At 46.8% G+C, this 14,400-nt stretch overlaps 1 protein-coding gene and 1 long non-coding RNA gene across 4 annotated transcripts in view; one reads left to right on the top strand and one right to left on the bottom strand.

Moving 5' to 3' along the window:
• The window catches only part of SART3 (spliceosome associated factor 3, U4/U6 recycling protein), a 37,503-nt gene that overhangs the window by 2,108 nt on the left and 20,995 nt on the right, over positions 1-14,400 (bottom strand). For 2 of the 3 annotated variants that reach the window (XM_040619826.1, XM_008707699.2), the window contains exons 8-19: positions 13,785-13,923; positions 13,202-13,309; positions 12,707-12,784; positions 12,525-12,583; positions 11,489-11,598; positions 8,050-8,162; positions 6,619-6,695; positions 5,862-6,030; positions 4,305-4,759; positions 3,619-3,771; positions 2,576-2,766; positions 805-1,875 (exon numbers count right to left, since the gene is read on the bottom strand). In XM_040619826.1, coding sequence (XP_040475760.1) covers positions 1,698-1,875; positions 2,576-2,766; positions 3,619-3,771; positions 4,305-4,759; positions 5,862-6,030; positions 6,619-6,695; positions 8,050-8,162; positions 11,489-11,598; positions 12,525-12,583; positions 12,707-12,784; positions 13,202-13,309; positions 13,785-13,923 — 1,830 coding nt within the window. In that variant the 3' untranslated portion in view covers positions 805-1,697. Of the gene's footprint in view, positions 1-804; positions 1,876-2,575; positions 2,767-3,618; positions 3,772-4,304; positions 4,760-5,861; positions 6,031-6,618; positions 6,696-8,049; positions 8,163-11,488; positions 11,599-12,524; positions 12,584-12,706; positions 12,785-13,201; positions 13,310-13,784; positions 13,924-14,400 lie in introns of those variants that run through there. The other variant, XR_005831701.1, reaches the window with a different exon arrangement.
• On the top strand, positions 13,229-14,035 carry LOC121099977. The gene is made up of 2 exons (XR_005831703.1): positions 13,229-13,357; positions 13,915-14,035. It is a non-coding gene; the product is annotated as an uncharacterized LOC121099977 (long non-coding RNA).

Genomic DNA, 14,400 nt, shown 5'->3' with positions numbered 1-14,400 from the left:
GGGGGGGGGGGGGGGGGGGGGGGGGGGGCGCGGTATGTGCCCGTTTCAAGAACACAGGAGGGACCAGGGTTACAGCACGCGTTTTTCTGGCCACTACGTGAATTTAATTCACAACTAACACCTAACAAAAAATGTTTTGTGGGAAAGAGAAAGACAAGGTGGAGGGGAACTGTCAGATTAAAAGACTTCAGAGGTTTATCAACCGGTCCTAACTTCCTAGGGGGTGGGGGGATGCACTTACAAAACAACAGGAAACTAGAAATTTGGATAGTTGAGGACTTGAAGGCATTATTGCTCTTCTTTCTAGGAGTAATGATAAAAGCTCGGGTACAGGCCGGATCTCTTGCAGGCACTGGCCGCAGTCCCTGGGGGTGGGGGGCGGGGCTGCCGAGATGTCACAGGGAGGGCGGGTGCGGCGGCGGTGAAGGACCCTGCGCTAGACAGCGATGCTGAAGCTCAAGGACGTGAGTCCTTTTGCTCTTTTGTCAACATTTTTGGATGACATGACCAATTTTCCATTAAAAATGCAGTAAAGCCTGGTGCACAAAAACTTAAAAACCAGATAAAGCGGGTTGATTTCTAGCACGCATGAGAGCATTTCCTGATTTCTTCCCCCAGAATGCCTTTATTTAAAAAGTCCGTTTCCCTACTGAACTGGCAACATGGCTTTTAAAGCAATAAATATTTGATAGGAGATGAGAGGTAAAAAAGCCTAGAAGCTAAAGGGCCAAAATGCAGCAAAGTGAAGTCTAAAACTGAAGAGCCATCACAACTGAAATGACAAATCAAAGGGACAACAGGATCTGACTTACAAAAGTTCTATTTACACATCTGTTAGGTAACACAAGTGCACCCACTTCAAAATACATCCGTGTTTGAATGCACGTCTGAGTACCATTCGGCAAGAAGTTTTTAAGAGAACTTCAGTTTAATAAACAAAGCTAAGTGGGGAGAATTTAAGTTTGCACTTGACATGGTATTTAAACAAAACCAAAGGGCAGAAACTCAATATTTAGACAAAGAACACAGTTCACTAATCGCCAGGCAAAGAAAATGGTCCACAGCAGGTGGCACACAGAACTCCCATAGAAAACAAAGGTCACAGATATTTCGCTTTTAGGAAACATAAAACAATGGGTTGATGTGTCATTTACAAATACATAATATAAAAACGCACAGCCCCCTTTGAACGAAAATCCATCAAACGTTTTTTACGTGACTTCTCCTATCCCCACCACCCCTTTACTAAAATAGGCCATTCTGGTGAATTACTAGCATCTGCCATTTTGTCTTTTAAAATTAAAAGAGTGACGGGCACGTGAGCTGCGCAGGCTGTAAGAGAAGTGTCTTCTTATAAAAGGGGGCCAGAGCTGGCCAAAAACATTTGGACAAGTGGGTCTCGAAACGGTGTGTTTGAGTTTCACTTCTGTTTCTCACTCTATAAGACACAAAAATAGCTTAAGAAACTACACACTGGGCCCAACCCATGGAGTGATCGTTTTCCTCCCATTGCCCTCAATATGAGGGAGCGCTTCAAGCCTCCTTCCTTGGACACCCTCATCCCCTTCTGTCTAACCCCGAGGAAAATACGTGGGGGGGTGCTGCCCCGGGCCCTTCCATACCCAGAGTACAGCTGGGTGCCGGGTGCTCTTCCTGGCCAGCGTGAAGTAAGGCATTTCCCTTCTCCAGAGTCCCGTTCACTTTCTCAGAAGCAACTTGGCAAAATCAGCATTGGACATCTTGGGCGCCTCGGTGGCTGCTGAGGCGGTGACCGCCGGCTGCGGGGCAGGGCCGTTCTCAGCCTGGGCAACCGTCGCGCTTGGGCGCTGCAGGGCACGAGGCAGCAGGGAGAGCTGGGTTCTCCCCTTCCCCCGCCTAGAAGAGCAAACACCGGGTGTACACTTGCAAAGCAACCATTCGTGGCCCCTGCTTTATTTGCAAAATTAAGCCAGGATGGTCTTCAATCAGCCGAAGTTACAGAGTGAAGACCACACTTTCTGGCTCATTTCTATAGTTTGTTACTAGAGAAGTTTCTCAGAATGTGTAGAGTCCCAAGTTAATAGGTGAAGAGTAAAAACCAGTTTAACAAACTGCCTTTTTCACAATTTTGGCAAAGACCAACCCTGTGCAACAGTCACACGTAAGGTGGATAAAAACGCTATCCTCTTTCAGACTTTACCCCAAACCACCTCACGATTTCGCTGTCTCCTTCCTACCAGGTGAAAAGCTAGCTCTTCTGTGATTACACCCAGAGTGTAGATTACCCCGGCAAGCATATGGCTGTCAGGTTCTAAATCTACTCGTATGGATTCTACTGCCAAAAGGAGGCTTTAAAATAGCCACTGCCTAGAAACCAACTGACCTCAGATAAATCACATGTGTAAACTGAAACACCAGGAAGGGCTCCACTTCTGGGCTTGTGCTCTGCATGGATCTGCTCTGGGGAAGGACAGTGAGCATCCCCAGGAACAGGAGGCCCTGGCTTCCCGCCCCAGCTCGCTGTACTAGCAGGAAACGAATCCACCACAGTGCTGGCCAGGGCCAAGTCCGCGCAGGGTGCCATGCACACACTTACGCTCCGTAAATCTGCCGCGGCACCATGGCGCCACCTGGAGCTTTCCTTGACTCTGGCTTCTCTGGAACCTTCCTCTGAGGGGGATTACTGATGGCCACTTTGATGACATTCTCTTTGATGGTCATGCCATCCATCTTCAATACAGCCTGTGACGCCTGGGACTCATTTTCATACTCCACATAGGCCAGGCCCTGTAAGAGGCAAAATTCAGATCCAAAGCCAGATCAGGTGCGGCCGAGCCAGGACCCAACCTCCTGCCTCAGCCCGGAAGCCAGTACCGGGCAGGCACCCCGACATCGGGTTCCCTTCCCCACCGCCGCCATCCTTTGTCTATCAGTCTACGCACTGGCCCTACTCTTCCTCCCTGTTTCTCCAGCTGACTGTAACTTCAGATAACCTTTGTGAGGTCAGCGTATCTCGTGCTTGCTCCGGCAAAAAAGAAAAAAAAACAGACAATGACGGAAAAGGAAAAATAGGGAGGGAAGGAGGAAGGGGCCGACAGACCAACTAGTATAAATCCAGCAAGAGCAAATGAATGAGGCGGCTGGACACAAGGTGAGCCCTCATGGCTGGGCCCCAGCCCCTCCGTACTTCATGCTCTTCAACTCTCCACCAACCCGGAGGGCTGGGGGAAAGACCGGTAACCCAAACTCTAAACAACTACTCAGAATGTGGTAATTTTGCAGGACGCTGGGGGGAGCCAGTGGGAGGACGTGATGGGGTCTCAGACCGGAGGGGGTGCCTGGAAGCCTCGTGAAGAGGTGAGTCTGGGCAGGAGGGCGCAAGCAGCCAGGGGTCTGCACTGTGGCCCCTGCTAATTTATGGGAAGTTTTCTTTCCCCCAATGCCCTATTCTTTTTAGTATAATTAGCTAGAAACAGGTTAATCCGACTCCAAATGCAAGTAGAGCGAAGTGTCCCTATTGTTCTGTGAACTTGTTTCTCAGCAAATGAGGAACCCACTCAGAACCTATTAATCTGAACATATGGAGAAGCAGGTTTGCCCGAGCCTCAAGAAGCTAACACTGTCCGTGTAGACACTGACCTTCGGTTTGCCTGCCCGGTTGGTAACCAGCCTGATGTCCTTCACGGTGCCATGAGCCTTACAGATCTCTTCTAGCTCCTCTTTAGTGCAGGAAAAAGGCAGGCCTGAGACAAACAGCTTGTGTTTCTCCAGGGCAGTGCTGTACCGGAACACCTACAGGAAGAAGGGAAGGAAAGAGTCAAACACCCAGGGCCCAGCCCAGTGCACCAGGCTCGAGACCACAGGTCTCGCCCCAGCCGGAGACCAGAGCCGATTCTGGCTGCTGCAAACCGTTAGTGGGGTCACCCTGGGAAAGTCGCTTAACCTCTCCAAGCCCCGACTTCCTCCCCCGGATCATGGGAGGGATAGAAGCCCCTAGTCTCAGAGTTGAGGTGAGCATCTGACAAGGTAACATGATAAGTACTCCGCACAGCCCCTTGCCACTCCTCAACGTTCAGTGGCAAGTACCCATTATTGTGATTTCCAATTTTCTCATCATCTGTCAACTAGTGCGAGCTCGAAGTGACCAAGCCGTGAGTCAGGCCTCACCTACCCAGCTCAGAACAGACCCTGGTTAATGTGTGAGTCTAGCTCTTAACAGACTACAGACCTTCCACGTAGGTTCTAAATGTTAGTTACTGTAGCCAAAGAGCGTTCAGTCTGTCGACAGCAACCCGACATGAAAGGCGTTTTCTGAACAGACCCACCTTGAAATCAGGATTTTTGCTCTTATCCACACAGGGGGAAACGAACATCGGCCTCCCTTCTACAGTCTTCCGGTCCAACTCCAGCGCCTTCAGGGCCGACTTCTCCTCTTTAAACTCCACGTAGCAGTAGCCTCGGAAATCGCCCCGGTTGCTGAAGATGGGGCGGATCTCCGCCACCTCCCCACAGGCCTCAAAGAGCGGCCGGAGCTTCACTTCCGGCTCGCCCAAGCTGTAGGGCAGGTTGCTGACGAAGACGGTGATGCTGTCCTTACTGCTGTCGTGGGGCACCTTGGGCACGTCCCTCTTCAGGGCGGCCGCCCTCTCCTTCTGCTTGGAGGGGGGGTCGACATCTACAGGCGCACTCTTCCCAAAGAGTCCCGTTTCTGCCTCTAGGTCCTGTGCGTCCCCGGCTGGAGGAGTGCTGTTCTCCACCTTTCTGCGTTTGGAAGGCTGCTCTGTAGGGTGAAAGAAGAAAAGCAGCAACGATTAACGAACTGCTTCTTCTCTTCCGGTGAGCTACTCGATGTAACCCTCCTCCCACTGCGGGATGGCGGGTCTGCAGCGGCTGCACATGACATGCCCGGCTCCTGTCTCTGGAGCCGAGCACGCACCTCGCCCTCCTTTGGCCTCCACCATTAATCCAGACCATCCTCTCCCACGGTCCCGATTATACGCCACTGCAGGCACGTGTTACATCTGCGTTCCCCTGCTACACCTGGAGCCCTCAAGGACAGTGAGCTAATCTCCATCCATTGTCACTTTTTTAATTTTTTAAAAGATTTTATTTATTTATTTGAGAGAGACAGCCAGCGAGAGAGGGAACACAGGCAGAGGGAATGGGAGAGGAAGAAGCAGGCTCACAGCAGAGGAGCCTGATGTGGGGCTCGATCCTAGAACGCCGGGATCACGCCCTGAGCCTAAGGCAGACGCTTAATGACTTGAGCCACCCAGGCGCCCCCATCCATGGTCATTTCTGACGGCCTCAAAAAGGTGCACAAGAAAGGTCCCTCTGGTTGACACCTTTGTACTAGGAAAACACATGGAGTCCCTGAATGTCTACGAACAATTCTTTCCCTTGATAGACCGTGCTAAAATAAATCTGACCCACACCTGCCCACCCCTGAAATGGCAGAGGCGAGAGAAGCCCTAGTTGGAAACTCCACCAAGTCAAAACCATCCAGTAGGCCAAGCAAGGCGGTGCGGGGTGCTAGAGCCTAAGAGGCTGAAGGGCAGGGACAGCGACAGCTGGACTGTGGGAACCCAAGCGGGGTGAAGGGGCACCACACAGGAGGCGGGCAGAGGGGGCAACGGCACAGTGGACGGAGTGGAGCCCAGGTGGACAGGCGGGAGTGGCTGCAGGGCAGTGCCGGGCTCACGACCTAGAGCCCGAGCAGGGGGAGGACACCCATGTGGACGACAGGCAGGGACAGGAAGGGTGATGGGGCACCATGCAAGCAACTTATTCTCAGCTGGTTCAGACACTAGTTCTCTGTACGGTGTCTGTAACTTCTCTGGAAGTTAGAAGTGTTCCCAAATAACATTTCCAGAAAGCTCTACCTTCTTCATCATCGCCCCACTCCTTCTCATCGTCCTCTTCTGCTTTGCGCTTGTCTGCGCCTCTGGTCTTTTTCTTCTTTTTCAACGCTTTCTTCTCGGCCCGTGCCCTCTTCCGCTGTTCGACCTTTTCTTCTTCCTGCTGGGCAAGGGCTGCTTCCTTCTCCGCAGCCTGGGAAGATGGGAACATGGACGCATTACTAGGATGCAGCAACTGTGGGACCTCTATGGGCCCATGCCTAGCGGAGAAGAAAGAGGACGCAGGGAGCCAAAATTTGCTACCCCAGGGAAAGGAGAGGTCATGAGGAGGAGAAGGGCGTGAGACAACTTTCCCTGCCAGGGCTTCTTCAGGCTTCGTAGGGTTCCGTATCTCACGTCTACGGGATGTCCTGCAGCATCCCCAGTAATTACTCACCGGAAGAAAGAAAACAAAGTATAAAACTGGGGCTCTAATTAATTTGGAGGTGTTTACGTTCCACTCACAGGGCTAAGTGAGGCTCCACCCCTAGCTTTTCCATCTATATCCCAGTAAACTTCAGGCCCCAAACTCCCCATCAACATGAAGTTTTTATTGTCAGGGCTAAAGTTCTAAGCCAATCCAAGAAAATGATACATACTGATTCAAGGATTTCACTAATTAATATTCTCTGAGTAAAAGATGCTTCTTAGGAAGACCTCAGAGGTTTTGACAAGAAATATTCATACCAAACACTGTCAAAATAGCTAGCAGAGCTTCTGAAGATTTTACCAGCACCATTACCTTAATTCTCTGCTCATTAACACGAGCTAATCGAGTTTCGGTTTTCTGAACAGCTATATCCCAATCTTCTAGGGTACCTTGATAGAAACAGAAGCAAACTGTCAGTTTTTAGAATTTTAAAGGATAGAATAATACAAAATTTTCTTAATTTCCCCACACCTCCACAAGAGATCTCTCCCATGAGAAATAAGAACTGGAGACTCGGCTCCCCATTTTCCGATTTCCTTACCGTAGGCTTGAACTTTTAGGAATTTGAACAGTTCTTCCAGGTGTGTGTGTGTGTGTGTGTGTGTGTGTGTGTAAGATTTTATTTGTTTATTTGAGAAAGTGGGAGAAAAGCATGAGCAGAGGGGGAGGGGCAGAGGGCGTGGGAGAAGCTGACTCCCTGCTGAGCAGGGAGAACACAGGACTCCATCCCAGGACCCCAGGATCATGACCTGAGCAGAAGGCCGAGGGCAGACGCCTAACTGACTGAGCCACGCAGGTGCCCCCTTCTAGGTGTATCTCTTCTCCTGGGGCACCTGGGAAGCTCAGTCAGTTGAGAGTCCAATTCCTGATTTCAACTCAGGTCATGATCTCAGGGTCCTGGGATCGAGCCCCATGTCTCTTCCCTCTGCCCCTCCCCCCTGCTCAAGCGTGCTCTGCACATGCTTGCTCACTCTCTCTCTAAAGTTAAATAAGTCTTAAAAAAAAAGTTTAAAAAATTTCCCTTCTCTTTTAAAAAGTAATTAAAAACCAGAATATGATCTATTACTCTCATTAGCAAAGATTATGAAGACATTCTAACGTAAAAGGTACAAGACATTTATGTGAGGACCAAAGGATTTTAAGAGCTGCTCAGATGATAAATATGGGTGTGTTTTTTATTTGCTGTTGTTGCTTGGGTGTTTTACTTCCAGTTCTGAGGGGTTCACACCCAAAATCCAGATCAATGCCCATGGGTAAATTCATTATTTTCCTATTGAGAACTTAATATCAAGGCTCTAAAATTTACAAGGGATGCACTCATGCCCAAAGCCCACGTTTAGCCCTTTGCCTCCCAACGCGCCTTTGGTGTGCATGACGCTGTGCTGGAGCACACAATCTCAGCTAGAACGACCTGGGTCCCCAGGCAGCAAGTCTGGAGATGTTTCTGTCGTGACTGGGGGCCAGGGAGGAGTGCTACTGGTAACTAGCGAGGAGACAGAACAGCACCCACCGCAAAGAATGGTGAGAACCCTGTGCCGGAGCCACGTCACAGAGAGCCCTCCTGGTACTCGGAGACTCTGAGCAGAGGGGCAAGGGGATGTGGGCTCGCGTGACAATCTAATCACGGAGCACCACTTGAGCGGCTCTACCCGTACACAGTCTGTCCTCACAGACTATAGTCCTGAGACCAAAGGGCGGATGGGACAGACTCTAAGGCAGAAGCAGGGAGCTGAGGGTCCCTACCTTCTGTCCTCTCCATGGTGAGCAACACTTCACAGACGTGCTCCGGGTAGTCACTGGTGCACTGGACAGCCCGGTGCAGGGCCTTCCTGCAGTGCTGGGTGTCACCGTGTGCCCTAGGACAGAAAACAAACCGTTGCTGCCACCAGGACGCAAAGCAGAAGGCATGCCAAGGGAGGGGCCGTCTTCTGGCAGGTAGCGTCACAAGATCAGAAGCACTGCGATGACTCTGGCCTGCAGCACTATCCACAGCTATCTGTACTACTGCTACTTAGAATGTTTTCTCCTTTTCCCTCCAGTCAAAACAAAGGCTTTCTTCTAAGTCACTCTTTCCATTAGCAAGGAGATGCTACTGGAAAATGCACCTGGGACAGCAGTCTGCGACCAGGTGTCCCGCGTTTATAGAACGGGCATCTGCAACACAGGTGGGGGGATCTAAGAATGCTACACTAACTTGATAAAGTCCTTAGAGAAACTCTAGGATGCTGTCTTATCCAAGGGGAGAATCACCAATCCAGAGGACAGTCAGATTTCATGCCCAGAGTTATGCATTCTGATACTCACATGGTAAGATATGCAGCTAATCACAGTAATTATAAACAATGTTCTCCTACTAACAACACTTATGAAACACTATATTCCCATTTCTATTTAAAAAAACTTATAAATATACATAACTATTATAAATACATGCTAGAACACTAAAAAAAAAAAAAAAAAAAAAAAAAAGAGCAGCGGTTCTCAGAGTATAATCCACGTACACGCCCTGAAGGTCTCTTAAGACCCTTTCGGGCGATCTGCAAAGTCAAAACTGCTTTCGTTATTATTGAACATTAACTGACTTTCTCGCTGTGTTGACATCTGCACTGATGGTACAAAAGTTACGGTGGCCCTTGGCACAAATCAAGGCTGCACACTATTTTTCATACTGTGTTCGACAGAAGGAGATATACATATAAAACACTTTTTCTGCACACCAAAGTACAATGGTTGTCACAAAGAAAACCATATCTTTTTGTTTGGGATGCAAGCTGAACTAGTTTGTTTTTTCATGGAACACCATTTTTACTTGAGAAAACAGTTGAGTGACAAAAACTGTGGTTACGTAGACCTGAGTATCTGGTAGACATTTTTGAAAATTAATGAAGGAAGACTGTCACTTCAAGGAAAACCCCTGGCTGTATTTGTTGCCATGATAAAATGGCAGCTTTTAAGCAAAAATCAGAATTTTGGAAAATTTCTATCTGCCACTTTGAGTTTGACAGCTTCCTACTTAAAACACTTTTCTACTGGGGCACCTGGGTGGTTCAGTCGGCTGAGCGTCTGACTCTGGGTTTCGGCTCAGGTCATGATCTTAGGGTCATGGGATCAAGCACCACCCCACCTTGGTCCGGTTCCATGCGCAGTGGGGAGTCTGCCTGAGATTCTCTCTCTTCCTCTCCCTCTGCACCTCCCCACTTGCGTGCACATGCACTCTCTCCAATAAATAAATCTTAAAAAAAAAAGACTTTTCTACTAAGATCACTGAGGATATAAACAAATGTGATTTTTTAAATACTGTATGACGAAATGTGTTGGCAGTGGAAGAGCTGCAGGCCTTAGTAAATAAGTATTCTCCAAATGAACGATGCATGTCACAGAATCACGTGTGGGTAAAAGGTCTATTCAAAGTACAAAACAGGGGCGCCTGGGTGGCACAGCGGCTAAGCGTCTGCCTTCGGCTCAGGGCGTGATCCCGGCGTTATGGGATCGAGCCCCACATCAGGCTCCTCTGCTATGAGCCTGCTTCTTCCTCTCCCACTCCCCCTGCTTGTGTTCCCTCTCTCGCTGGCTGTCTCTATCTCTGTTGAATAAATAAATAAAATATTTAAAAAAAAAAAAAAAAAACAAAGTACAAAACAAACCAATGGATATTAATGTAATGGAGTCTGAGAAATTCAATGATAAATGGTTTCAGATTCCACACTGCAACTACTTAAGAAACTATCACTTGCTGAATTTTGCTCTAGTATGAAAGAATATCCACAATTATCTGAAAAGGTTAAATAACCCTTTCTTCTAACCTCCTATCTATGTGAAGCCCAATTTTCTTCATATTTCTCAATGAGAATTCACAACACAGTGAATGCAGAAACAGACATCAGAATCCAGCTGTCTTCTAAGCCAGACTAAAGACACTTACAAAAATACAAAACCATGCCACTTTTCTCATTAAATTATTTTGGGGTTTGGAAAAGAATCATTTTTCATAAAAAATATATTCTTTATGTTAAATGTGATGAATTTATTATTTTGACAATTTTTTAATTTCTCAGTTTTCTAATATGGTGATATTGATATTTATTAATATTTGTCAGTTTCTAATATGGTAATATTAAATACACAAAACTCACATAAACAAAAGCTTCTCAGGATTCTCAAACTTTAAGAGTATAAGGGGTCCTGAGACCAAAAAGTTTGAGAACTGCTGCCCTAGAGGAACATTCAAGAAGCTTTTTTTTTTTTTTAAGATTTTATTTATTTATTTATTTGACAGAGAGAGTGGGCGAGCACAAGCAGGGGGAGTGGCAGACAGAGGGAGAGGGAGAAGCAGACTCCCCACAGGGCAGGGAGCCTGACGCAGAGCTTGATCCCAAGACCCTGGGATCATGATCTGAGTCGAAGGCAGACGCTTAACTGACAGAACCACCCAGGTGACCCTTTGATAGTGGTCATCTCTAGGTGAGATAGTAATAAACTTTCACTCTCTACCACATAGTTTGGCAAATGTTCTATTTTAATATGAGCACGTGTTATTTTTTTAATTGAGGACAAAAACAAAATATTCAAAAAAGAAAAAAGTATATAGAAATATATCTGAGATGCAGTGTTCAAGAGACAATTAATGGAAAAGCTGGTCGTATTCTTTACACCTTCCCCATGTTATAAATATTATTGGTCATATTTATTTTTAAAAGTTTTAGAGATTTGTAACATGTACACTATCACTGCATTTTCTTAAAAAAAAAAAAATTAAGCATAGAAAAATCTCAACGAATATACCCAAACCATTAGGTAACAGGGGTTATGTCTCTGGGGCTGTTGCTGCAGATAATTTTGGGGTTTTTCTCTTTGCTTTTTAATATTTTCCACTTTGACAGACAAAGCAATCATAAAAAATAGTTCCCCCAAAAGTCAAATAAAACATATATGCAAAAATCAAAACAAACCAAAATAACGAACTGAAAGAAATGTATGGCTGTACGACAAGCCTGGGCACAAAATATTAGGCTTAGTTCCCTAGCCTCGCCCAGTACACACACAGCCACTAACGAAGGACAGGTTGATAAAGGCCGGCGGCCTGTGGTGAGAAGCAAGCCCAGACTGGCAGAAGTCAGCCAGGACTGAGGACAGCTTACCCCTCCCTGACAGGCACCGCCAATCCCGCCCCCAGGCCGGTTACCTTTCCAGATTGTAATACTCGAGCCACATGTTGGCATATTTGGCGTTCCCTTTGGTCATGATGCTGTCCCAGAGCTCCCGAGCTTTCTGCATATTATTGCACATTCGAGCCTAAAATGCATTAACAGGCATCGTTAGGAAAGACTCAAACCTTAGGACACTGGCACCCGTTATAAAACATACTTCAAACATACATGCCTTAACCCCCCCCCCCAATTCCTGATCCGTGTTCCGTAACTCCCTGGACATTCCCCTGCCACCCTCCACGGCGACAGGCCCAGCTCAACCACTTCAGGCTTTCTGACAAGCCTCAAGCTGTCTGCCTATGCTATTTGAGAGCAAAGAGCAGGAGCCCACACGTACTTACAACAGAACTGGCTAGTCGCTTGTTTTTTATTTTTATCAAGCTTAACTACAAGCGCTTCATCTGAGAGGCAATGTGGAGAAAAGACAGACTGATCTAGGAGTAGGTCCCAGCTCTGCCATTTAAGGGACCTGGGCAAGTGAAACTCTCTGGACCTGACAGATACTGGTTCTTTGACCTGACTCTCCCTCAGAAAATAAAACAGGATTAGAATTTCACAATTCTGTGACCTGATCAAGGACAGGTTCCATACCTTACTCACTTGGGGTCCTTGGTCCAAGAATAATATTCAATTCATTACACCCTCTAATTATTTGTCAAATTTCTGTCTCCCACAGGAGATCAAAGACTTGGGGGCACGGAGCAGGTCTACCCCATTTCCCCAGCACACAGTAAAATGCCTGGCAGACAGTACATACCCGGGATACTCTCACGAACCAGGCACCAAGGGGAGGGGGCAGAAGTCCGTAAGTGAAGGCCTGGCATTCCGACGTTTGCTGCCTAACTTCTGACCTGAGTGCTAGTGTTTTCTCTAAGATACAGATGAATGGGCACCAAGCTATAGAGCACAAATCCTTACAGAGTCCAGACCATCACCTAGGATTCTGACTCAACATCAGCCACATGTCCTTCAAAGGTGGATGTCACTGACACATCTGTCAAAAACACTTACCTCGATCCTAGCCCAGTTCTGCATGATCATGCAGCTTGGGTCTCCACTCTCATTGAAACCTGTAAGAACAGAATTAGTCAAAATTAAAAGAGTTTAGAGACAAACAGCCTCTGACTGAGAAGGCACATCCACCAAGAAGAGGAAAGACAACTGCATCAAGCAGTGGGTGGAGCCACACTTACGCTCCTCGACCTCCTGCTTCAGATACTCCAAGGCGCGGGTGAATGCGGACCTCAGCTCTTCCAGCTCTTTACTGGAGTCTGTTGGAAGTTGCAAGAGAAGTCTGGCTTCATGAAACTGCACACTGGGTTTGTCTTTTTTTTTTTTTTTTTTAATCCTACAGTGAAACTCCTGGGAGCCTATTAGGCACCTGGCATCATGCTGGGGACACAGAAATTAAATTGCCAGTCCTGCCCTCATCACATAGTTGGGGAAAAAGACACCGGAACAAACAGCACATTATGGACAGTGCTGGCAGGAGACCCTAAGTCTTTTCCCTTATAATTCACAGCAGGACTTAAGGATGTAAGTAGCAAAAACTTCTGGGGGAAAACAGTTGCCAATGACAGGTCTACATCATTTGCCTAACCATGATGTATTTGGGCAACTGGGACATCTCACCAGAAGACATGTCCGGAAAAAATTCAGAACTGAATTTGACACGTGAATTTAAATACCTTGTTTGAAATCAACCCTTCTCCTCAGGTAATCAAGGTACGCCTGCCAAATCTCCACATAATCAGTGGCCTGAATGAAGCCAGCACTCAAAGCTTTCTCGAAGGTCCCTGGAATTGAAGAACAAGCCAGGATTTTGTTACCAATTCAAAAGGAAGGTAATATAAATTATCAAGATTGTTATAAAAACCTCTACTGACTATCCAATACTATATGACTTAATAATAATGACAGGAGGCAACAAAGTGAAATGAGCTAGAGTGAAATGTTTAAAAAAAAAAAGCGCCTCCGGAATTTGCACAAATTGTTCTAGAAAGGGCATGTTCCACAAGATGCCCTGCACTAAAAGAATTCCAGGTCAAGTAAGTTTGGAGAAAAGACACCAACTTCCTGGAAAATCACAATGAATGTTAGCACATTAAAATCTTACAACCAGTTTATCTCCCACTTAGGGCCTTTTCTGTCACTAACACCCAATGTCCAGAAGTTAACACCCAGGGGAAGGCTGATTTAATGATTGTCACAGCATTAGGTTTCTGGCCTGGGACAGAAAGCTTAAGAGTCTTCCCATAAAAACATTTGTACCAGAAATCGCTCGATGGTCAACTCCATGTCTTTCCATGGCCAAGAGGTAACGACTCCATAGGGCAACTGTCCACGGGCAGTTTCTAACAGCTCGATTATGTACAGATAAAACCAAATCCTTTACTTTCAGCTGCCGATCCTACGATAAAGAAGTCCAGAGTTAGGAGAGAAAATGCTGCCGTTACGGACTTCACCATCAACGAAACATTTCCAGCACAGCCAGCTGACAAAAGAAATTTCCTTAGAAATGCCTCTTGTGACTGGTTTCTTCAACAAAAAAATTGCAAGGGGGAGCTGGGGTAGAAGAAGAGAGGTAGAAAGGGGAACCTATAGATGAAAACAGCCTTAAGAGACATCGGCCGATCCTAACGGATGGACCTAGGCTGGATCCTGATTCAAATCTTTTATATATAGATGTACTGAAATATTTACCAATGAAATGTGATTTCTGGATCTGCTTCAAAATCACATGGAAGAAGGAAGTTAAGGATATACACGAAACTAGACTAGTGCCGTGAATTAACTGTTGGAGCTGGCTGATGGGCCCACAAGGTTTCACCTTACTAATTATGTTCTAGTGCTTAAGTTTTTTCCCATAATGAAAACTTGCAAGAAA

Source organism: Ursus maritimus, unplaced genomic scaffold (assembly GCF_017311325.1).
Source record: "Ursus maritimus isolate PB19 unplaced genomic scaffold, ASM1731132v1 scaffold_33, whole genome shotgun sequence".
Lineage (NCBI taxonomy): Eukaryota > Metazoa > Chordata > Mammalia > Carnivora > Ursidae > Ursus > Ursus maritimus.
This window is presented reverse-complemented; position numbering and strand designations above follow the sequence as displayed.